At 54.3% G+C, this 10,006-nt stretch overlaps 1 protein-coding gene across 1 annotated transcript; it reads right to left on the reverse strand.

Moving 5' to 3' along the window:
- Positions 1-347: 347 nt before the first annotated feature.
- On the reverse strand, positions 348-7,163 carry MYL3 (myosin light chain 3). The gene is made up of 7 exons (XM_084753539.1): positions 6,941-7,163; positions 4,375-4,402; positions 3,926-4,075; positions 2,429-2,602; positions 1,018-1,095; positions 723-762; positions 348-576 (listed from the first exon to the last, which is right to left on the reverse strand). Exons 1-6 carry the CDS (start codon positions 7,094-7,096, stop codon positions 734-736), a joined length of 615 nt encoding a protein of 204 aa, XP_084609665.1. The 5' UTR covers positions 7,097-7,163; the 3' UTR covers positions 348-576; positions 723-733.
- Between the last annotated feature and the right edge of the window lie 2,843 nt (positions 7,164-10,006).

Consider the following 10,006-nt stretch of genomic DNA (forward strand, 5'->3'; position numbering starts at 1 on the left):
GTCCTCCAATTCTGACAGCCCCCAGGACAAAGCCAGCTCTTGCCTTGCCGTTTATGCCTATTGTCACTCAGGCCAAGCCATTCCCTGCACTGGACTTAAGCTTAGGCTTCCGTGACATTTGTGACTCAGGGACAACAGTCTGTAGTTGATTAAATGCTCAGACATTGCTCTTCGTCTCCCAGTGGCATCCTTGGGTTGAGGGGACTAGTGTGGCTGCCATCTCCCGGAGGCAGGAGTGAGATGAGACCAAAAGAGGAGGAACACCACAAAATGGATGGGGGTGAGCTAGAGAGTTATGGAAAGAAAGAAGGAGAAAAGGCAGGAAGGATGGAGGGACGGAGAGGGAGGAAGGAAGGAAATCATTTATTCATAAGGCGATGGGGGTGGGGGGGGCGGGATGCAGAAAGCCTATCACAGGTAAGCAACCACATCCCAAGAGGGGCCAAAGGAGACAGCCTCACACAGAGCGGTCTGGCTCGGTGTGCCGGAGTGGGGCCCACTCCTTTCCTTCCTGAAGCCCCAGACCCGGTGTCAGCATCACAGTTGGGAGAGGAGATGTGCGCAGCCCTCGGCTTCCTAGAGCAAAAGCGGCCACAGGTTATGGAGGAAGGGCTGGGTCAAGGTAGCAGAACACCGAGTGAGAGCTGGAGTTGGTGGAGAAGGGGCGCGGGGGGGGGGGTGGACAGCAGCAGTGAGGGTGTTAAAGAGAGGGAGAGTCTCACCGGTGAGAGGCTCAGCTGGCCATGATGTGCTTCACAAACGCTGGAAGGAAAGGGAGAGTGAGTGTCTGGGACTCCGAGTGGGCGGCCAGGGGTGCAGCTGGGCACACGACTCCTCCCCCAGAAGATCCCCCACTGAACTGGGTACCGATGTCTTTTCCCCAAGAGACTCCCACCTTCTGAGTTGAGTCCCCTCATCTCCTCACCAGGAGATTTTCACCCGCACCCCCCCCCCCCGCCCCACACACACACAGACACAAAGCTGAGTCCCCCTCCCTGCCCTCCAAAAGGAACTTACCTTCATAGTTGATGCAGCCATTGGAGTCTTCTTGACCAGCCATCAGTTTCTCCACCTCGTCCTCTGTCAGTCTCTCACCTGTCAGGGGTGAGAGGCTAAGTCACAGTACCCAGAGATGTGACCAGGTCTAGGGGAACTTACTGAGTCCTTCTGGATGGTCATAGCAGCATTGTTCCCAAGGCCATGGCTGGCCATCACTCCTGTTTCCAGGGCTGGAATAGCCAATCATAGGTCAAGAAGTGCATGACCTGGCTGGAGAGATGGCTCAGTGGTTAAGAGCACCGCCTGCTCTTCCAGGGGTCCCGAGTTCAATTCCCAGCAACCACATGGTGGCTCACAACCATCTATAATGAGATCTGGTGCCCTCTTCTGGAGATAAATCAATCATATACAATAAATAAATAAATTTTTAGGAGGAGGAGGAGGTGAGGAGGAGGAGAAGAAGAGGCACAGAACTTTAAGGCGGAGACCTGGTGCCTCCTCTGAGCCTAGGCATCTTCATGTATATACTGTCCTCTGTCCCCACTAAGGTGGCAGGAGTCCCCTGCCTCTCTGGTAGCAGTCTCTTGGGGGAGCCCTTTGAGGTTGGTAGAAGGACCCATGGAGTAAAGCTGGGGACGTTTACAGATAACTGCGGAAGAGGCTGAGAGGCTTCTCCCTGACCCACATACAGTCTGAAAACTCCATCCCTTTTCCTTTCTTTCTCTTTTTCATTTGAGATAGTCTCACGCATCCCTGGCTAGCCTTGAACAGGCTCCATAGCTAGAGATGACCTTGAACTTCCAGTTCTCCTGCCTCTATCTCCCAAGTGCTGCCTGGCATTATACATGCACTCACCACAGTGCTCAGGACCCAACCCAGGGCCTCCTGCCTGCTAGGCAAGCAAGCCACATTCCCAGCCAAAGTCTGGCACTTTCCAATTACACTGTACTATGCTGTCCACTGGCAGAGCACCAGCCATGGTGCTCTTCACATACATACAAATGTGTGTGAACCCTAAGGCCAGCATAGGATTGAACACAGCAACGGCTCAATAAACATTTTCTGCAAGAAAAAGTCACCTTGAGGAGTTAAGTGGCCAGGTACCTGACGGTGAAGACGACAGTGGGAGGCACCTAGGGACCACAGGTATCGCAAGGATGTCACCTCCTTGGCCACAGGGAATGATGAATGCTAGGACTGTTGATTCTGCAGTGCCTTCCTGCCCCGACTCCAGAGCTGGTCCCACCCTCGCTTTGGGTCCTTCAGTCACCCCTACATGGCATCTCTACCTCCTCCCGACATGGCACCTTGACTGTCATTCTGTTTCAGTTTCACAGACAAGACACAGGCCCTGTGGCAGGTGACAACGGTCTTCCCCCAGGATACCCCCCCAGAGAGGGAGATGGGTAGAAGAGGAAACTGCCCTCACCCAGCGTGGCCAGCACATGGCGGAGCTCTGCGCCCATGACTGTGCCGTTGCCCTCCTTGTCAAAGACCCGCAGCCCCTCCACGAAGTCCTCATAGGTGCCAGTGTCCTTGTTCTTGGAGATATGCTGGAGCATGGGCAGGAACGTCTCAAAATCCATCATTTTGGAATTGAGCTCTGCAGACAGATGGTCCCAAGTCCCGAGTTAGACAGGTACAGCCTCCCTGTGCCTAACACTGAGGGGCCAGTCCCCTCCCATGCTTCCAGAGCATTCTGATGCATGTGCCATGTACAAAACATGTCACCACCATGAGGCACTTGACAGTCTACTGAGGAATGCTTGGTTTACATACCTTTGCTATCCCAAGTAGGATCCAAGGTCTCTCTCTCTCTCCCTTTCTCCCTCCCTCCCTCCCTCCCTCCCTTCCTCCCTCCCTTCCTCTCCATATTTTAGGCCAGACTGAAACTTGCAATGCAAACCAGGCTGGCCTAAATTTATGGTAATCCTCAGTGGTGAGATTAGGGGTATATACTACAATTTCTTTGAGGTTTTGGAGGGATGGATTTGGGGGGGTTGCTGTTGTTGTTGTTGTTGTTGTTGTTGTTGTTGTTTTTAGACTTTGGACACATACCAGCCTGCACTGTTATGTAGTGCCATGGATCAAACCCACAGTTTCAAGTAAGCTAGGAAAGTACTCTGCCAACTGAAAAACATCCCCAGTACCCACTCTCCTTTTTGAGACAGTCTTACTCTATAGCCCAGGCTAGCCTGGAGCTACATAGCCTACACTGGCTTCCAAGTCATGGTGGTCCACCTACCTCAGCCTCTTGGTTATTGGGTTTGTAGACCTATACCACCATGGCCAGGTCTCACTTCTTATAGACCTCACTCCCTCCACCCACTACGGACACAGTTGAGCCTACCACAGGGCTTCCCAGACCTAGGATGAGGGACTAGGTGTCACTCTTCCTGAGTCAGGCAAGGTGAATGAAGAGGACAAAGACTCACAAAGGGATGCTGGGGAGACTAGAAAAGGTTATAAAAAAAAAAAAAAAAGGAAGCACCTATGTCCCTGCCCCACCCTTACACCAGTGTGGATTCTGGCTAGTATTAAGTCCAACCCTAATGGCCAGGAGTCCTGGGCCAAAGGGTCCGTCCAGCAGACCCATCCCACTTATCTCCTCCAACCTTGGCCTGGTAGCCAGTCTTTTTTTTTTTTTTTTTTTTTTTTTGGTTTTTCGAGACAGGGTTTCTCTGTGTAGCGCTGGCCATCCTGGACTCGCTTTGTAGACCAGGCTGGCCTCGAACTCACATCGATCCACCTGCCTCTGCCTCCCGAGTGCTGGGATTAAAGGCATGCGCCACCACGCCCGGCGGTAGCCAGTCTTATATCCTCAACGTACCAGCCGGAGGAAGTCAGGAAACAGGCCTGTGATGTGCCCATAATATCCGATAGCCAGCCACCCCTGGGGCTGGCACTAATAGGCAGGGTGTATTACCTTCCTGTTTGGGCTTGCCCAGGACGCGGAGCACCTCGGCCTGGGTAGGATTCTGACCCAGAGCCCGCAGAACGTCCCCACACTGCCCGTATGTGATCTTCATCTCGCCCTTGGGTGTGCGGTCAAACAGCAGGAAGGCCTCCTTGAACTCTGTGGGAAAGGGTAGTGAGTTCTTTTTTTTTCTTTTCGGTTTTTCAAGACAGGGTTTCTCAGTGTAGCCTTGGCTGTCCTGGACTCACTTCGTAGACCAGGCTGGCCTCGAACTCACAGTGATCCGCCTGCCTCTGCCTCCCGAGTGCTGGGATTAAAGGCGTGCGCCACCACCGCCCGGCGAGTATTGAGTTCTGAATCTTCCCTGAGGGATGCCCCCCCCCTCCACTCCTCCAGCCCACTGGTTTGGCTTGGAGACCCCTGGTCCACCCCTACCCTGGGCTCAGAACCCTGCTTACCTTCAATCTGTTCAGGCGTGAACTCGATCTGCAAGGAAGTCCAAAGACTATGGGTCATCTTGGAAAGCTTAGGCCTCAGGGCCCTTGGCTGGGCCGGCCTGTCTTCACAGCGGCATCACAGCCTCTGCTGCTTAGGCCCTCATGCTGTCTACCTAGACAACCTCCTGTTGCTGCAATGACCCCCTATACACACCTGTCCAACCTAAAGGCTTTGGGTCTATGTGTAATCGGATTGTGATACCAGACGGACCACAGCGGAAGGGAATAGGAACAGAGGCCCCAGCCCCAGTGGACCTCCCCTGATCCCCTGGCTCTACACGGATGTGCTCAATGTCACTGGCCTGACCAAGCTGACTTTGAGGGGAGGAGCAAGCATATGGCTTGAAGCCAGAGGCTGTGTCAGCATGGAAGCATGTCTGTGGGTAACCTAGTGCGCATGCTTGTGCACGTATGTGTGTGTGTGTGTCCCTCACAGATCCCCCTTGGGGCCCTCAAGGCTGGACACTGACCTACAGAGCCTCGCCTGTACCTGTCCTGCACGTATTTTGCCTGTGGCCCCAAGGCAGCTCCAGGACTCCTGCATAGCACAGAGGTAGAGCTATGCAGCATTCTGGGGCCACAGTGGGGACGCCCTGAGGTCAGGTGGCCTCTGGGGACCTGGTAACCCCCTCCTCATCTGATGCCAGTCTATTTTTAATCACTGCAGTCACTCTCCCCAAAGTCAAGGTCATACCAGGGAAAGGAGCTGGGGGAAGAGGGTGTGGCTGGCGCCTGAGAACCCCTCCAGCCTCCATAGTGCACAGCAACGTGCACTAGGTCACCCTGCTCCTGTCATTTGCTGGGGCTAACACTCTGGTTTGACACTCAAGCCAGCATTGGGGAAAAAAATCCATCATTCCTGGCTCCTTGGGAACTTTCTGTAGGAAAACCTGGGGAGACAGGGCTCCCTGGCTTCTGACAAAGGCTCTGTCCTTCTGCCATCTGGGAAGAGAGAAAGGCAGGGGAGAACGGCCTCTTTTGAGGCATATTTTTGTGCCAACCTAACAGCTGGTGAGATTGAGCAATGCCACCATAGGTCCCGAGGTAGTTGGATCCTTACAAGCCACCCACAGGACACAAGACTGGGGCTGGGGTAACAGAAGAACAGAGAGCCAACTCTGGGGTACAGCTGCCGGCAAGTGGGGGGGGGGGCTTATGATACCATTTCACAGGTGAGGAAACTAAGGATTAGAGTAACTAAGGTGGAGCTGAGCTGGGATATGAACCCAAGGAACATGGGCAGGTGCCTCTGGGAAGGGCTTATGACCAGATGGAGGCTCCTTCAGAACGGCTCAGGGGGCCAGGGGTGGAGGCACACACCTTTAATCCCAGCTCTTTGGAGGGAGAGGCAGGCGAATCTCTTTGAGTTCAAGGCCAGCCTGGTCTACAAAGTGAGTTCCAGCACAGCCAGGACTGTCAGTACAGAGAAACCCTGTCTTGGAAAAGCAAAAAACAGAACAAAACAAGAAACCCAAAAAACATAAGGGGAGTGCTGGGAAGAGAGGAGAGAGGGGAACCTGCAGTCAGGGTGTAAAATGAATAAACTAAAAAATAAAATATGTAATATTAAAAAATTAAAAACTAAAAACAGAAGAATGGCACAGGGCTTGGTGGATATGTGTGGGTGGAGAGGATTCCACAGGCCTCTCATGAGGCAGCCAGAGCAGCAGTGGCCACCGTCCAGCTGAGAACAGGACACAGGCTGCGTGCTGCTATGTGGATGCCACAGGTGGCAGGCATGGCCCTCCCTCCCAGTTTAGACTCTGGGAAAGACAACTGGGCCAGGAAAGGCTCCTGGTGTTGCCTGGTCGTGCTCCACAACCAGTTTCCTGCATGACTTTCCTTTTTAGCCGGATTCTCCATTTTCCCAGCTTAAGGTGAAGGCTTCCAGGAGGGCTCTGCCGGCTCTGGGCTTGGTGATCTTGGATGGGGTGAAGTCACCCAGCCCAGGTAAGGCCCTGGTTTCCCTCACACATTACTCTACCCAAGGATGCTTGGTGTGGACTTGAGAGCCCCACATTCAGAGAAGAAGAGCTCAGTAGAACGGGGGACAGCTGTCACCAGGAGTCCCTAATGCTCTGAAATCCAGAAAGAAGAGCAAAGAGAGTTTTCTATTTTTTAAAAAAAATTTTTTTTAAGTTTTTTGGTTTTACGATACAGGGTCTCTCTGTGTAGCCTTGGCTGTCCTGGACTCACTTTGTAGACCAGGCTGGCCTTGAACTCACAGTGATCCACCTGCCTCTGCCTCCCGAGTGCTGGGATAAAGGGCATGTGCCACCACGCTTCTGCAAGGTGAGTTCTCAAGATCACCAAAAAGGCATTTCCTCATCCAGACTCTACTCTCATAGTGTCTGACAACCATCCCTTCTCCTTTGGTCCTGCAGATGTCTGGAACAAGCAGGTCTCCTTTAAGCTCTGCACAGAACTGCCAGCTTCAGCTTGGCTCGGGTCTAGGGCCTTACCTGCCACGGCAGGTCCTACTCTGAGACCCACTCATTTGCTCCATCTCTCCTGCTCCCTCACTTACCTTAATCTTGGAGGCATCAAACTCCACTTCCTTGGGGCGCTCCGGCTCAGGTGCAGCAGCAGGTGCAGGCGCAGGTGCAGCCGCAGGGGCTGGTGCTGCCTTGGGGGCAGCGGCCTTGGCATCATCCTTCTTGGGCTCTGGCTTTTTGGGGGCCATTGGGGCTGTAATCACAGAGAAGCGGCAAGAAGGAAAGATGAGTAAGTAGGTGAGCCTCCTGCCACCCTGAGCTTTATCCTGTCCATATACCTCATGACCCCAGCCCCACCCCTGCCATGCACAATAGGGACAGGGCCATAAAAGGGCATTGGCTGTGCTCAAGGGGCTATTTTGGGTCCTGGAGAGGGCATTGTTCAGGCCCAGGAATGGGTGGGGGAGGGGAGCATGCTCCAGTCCCTCAGTCACCTGTTGGGAAAAGGGAGGGAGAGGGAGACAGAAGCCATTGCTCAGCCTGGGCTCTGAGCACACAGGCACACAGACAGGGACAGACACAGACAGACACACACACAGACAGACAGACAGAAAGACACACACACAGAGAACTATTATTCTTTAGGCCAATAAAATTGGACAGGTAAAGGTTAGAAAAGTGTGTGCCGCAAGCTGGTAGGGGCTGAAATGACCGAAGGGTCATTCTTGAGCTAAACTTTGCACCTGGGCATCCCAGGTCCTGTGTTCAAGAACAAAGGGAGGTGGGTGTGGATCCGTGTCCAGGCACACGTTCCGGGTGGGGTGAGCTCCCCTGGCGATGTGTGTGGCGGAAGGTCTCTGGACATTTGTATGTGTTGTCTGGGTGTCTCTGTGACAGGGTCTGTGAGTGCCAGGCTGGGTCTGAGGGGAGAGTCTGTCTTCTCTCTGTGGGTCCGGTTCCAGGTGTGCACATTTGTGTACGTCTGTGGGTCTGTGGGCCTGTGATGTGGCCTCTGTGTGTTTATGTCTGGGTGTTTACATGGGCTGGCATGTGAGTGCCTGGTTACAGCAGGCAGCTGCAGCCCTGTCCCAGGGTCCCAGGGTCTCCAGGAACACCCCAAGCATAGTGACACTCCCTGGAGAACTGTCCTCCAGCTCCTTTTACAGCTTCTGCCAACCTCTGAGACTAGTGTCTCAAGTTTCACACCCTCCCTGCCTCTCTCTGCCCCTCCCTCTGATGCCCAGTGTCCGTCTTCCCCTGCGTACTCCAGGGTCCAGCCTCCTGCTCACCCTGCTACCCACTGCACCCTCTCTTCCGTCCTGCCTGCCCCTCCATTTGCCCTCTCCGAAGCTTTCTCCTGCTACTCCCATGATCCAATGCTTCCTTCTGCTCCAGGGGATCCTGCAGCTCTGAGAGACCTGAAGGTCAAGGCAAGTTTTGCACTTAAGCTCCAATCTAACACTCACATCCCACTTGTACCCCCTCAAAGTTCACAGACACACACACACACACACACACACACACCCTCCCAGGGCACAAGCCACAGGGCCCTCGGTCCCCTGCCCTTGGCAAACGGCTATGATGTAGCACAGCCTGGCTGAGCCACCACTTGGAGAAATGGAGAGACTGAGGTGGCATCAGTCTTTTCCAGCAGAAACGCAGAGAGTGAAGAAGACATCTTGCAAACACATTGAGTTCTGTTCCCGCCTAGCGTCTGTGCCTGGCGGGGGGGGGGGCAGGGAGGGGTGTTCCTAGTTATTTTTAAGTGCCTGAAGCCTTTGATAGAGACTTCAGAGACAGTGCCTCCCACCCTAAGCCCCATGGGACTTCCCAGGCATGAAAAAGAGTAGACCTCAAGCTGAGACAAGGTATCAAGGCCTCAACCTGGGGCACCCCACCATCTTTCTCCTGGCTCCTGGCTCTTCTCATCTCGTCACCCAGCTTTCCAGTGAAGGGACAGCAGTCCCAGGGTTGGATCCCCATCCCTGGCTGCAACACTGTTCCTCCCTTCATCTGGAGGGCAGAACACCCCACATCTGGAAATCTGACAACATCCGGGGCTGGGAGCGGGGCTGGGGGTGGGGGTGGGGGTGGGACAAGTTTTTCACTTTTCTCCCAGATGTTTGGCAAAAGTATTAAGAAAGAGAGAGGTGGGGGAGGGTCCACAGAGACATCAGAAATACCACAAGGGAGAAGACAGTCCAAGGAAGACAGAGAGACAGACAGACAGACAGACAGACAGAGACAGAGAGTGCTCTGGACAGCCCAACTGCCCCAACGACACTCCTTGGCACAACTGACTCTAGATGGTGGCATCATACACCTACAAGCATAGCCAGGATGCCACCTTTCATTTACCATAGCCCAGGGCCGAGGACATATGCACAGGGTGACCCAGACTTCCCACGCCACCCCTTTTACCCTAACACTGTTACCCCCCTTGGAAAACAGCTCAAACTGTAAGTGCGTAGCAAATTCATCCTGGCTTCAAGTCTGTGTCCTGTACTAAGAAGGCTTGTGTAGTCAGAGCCTCACGGCACTGTCTTCCCCTCCCTGGGATGGGAGAAGTGTCTTGATGCCCTCATACATAGCACAACTGTGCTCACGTAGAGGACAAACAGAACTTCTTTCCTCCGTGCCAGGGCTAGCTGGGGGGGGGGGGGGGGGGAGGGATTGGGGGCAGGGCGTGGGAGAGTTCCTAAGGCTCGCCTCTGTTTGAACTCTGACCCTCAGCTTGCCCTGCTGGTTCCTGGAGTAGCAGTACCCAGGCCTGTGCACAGGAGTGCCTCCCACCCTGTGACAGGTACCCAGCACCCAGCAGGGACTCTTCCAAGCCCTCCCAAGACCAGCTGCACTACAGCCAGTGGGACTGACTGGCTAAAGCCAGGAGCAAAACTATGGTGGCCAGGTAAGGGTCTGGAAGTGGCAGGGAGGACAGGACATGCCAGCACTCAGCTCCCAGGTCCACACCGTTGCTCTGTGTCCTCCAGGAAGAGCAGCTGAGCAGGCAGGATTCTGGCAGGACCTGAGGAACCTGGAGAACCACAGAGTGGGGGTCTGGATCCCCTCCTCCACCCCCAGCTCCGATGACTGAGCTATAGCCCAGGCAGATGACGGAATTGCATGTGGGACTCCACAGTCCTGGCGTGAGGAGGGCA

This window comes from Acomys minous, assembly GCF_964271855.1.
Source record: "Acomys minous genome assembly, chromosome: 13".
Lineage (NCBI taxonomy): Eukaryota > Metazoa > Chordata > Mammalia > Rodentia > Muridae > Acomys > Acomys minous.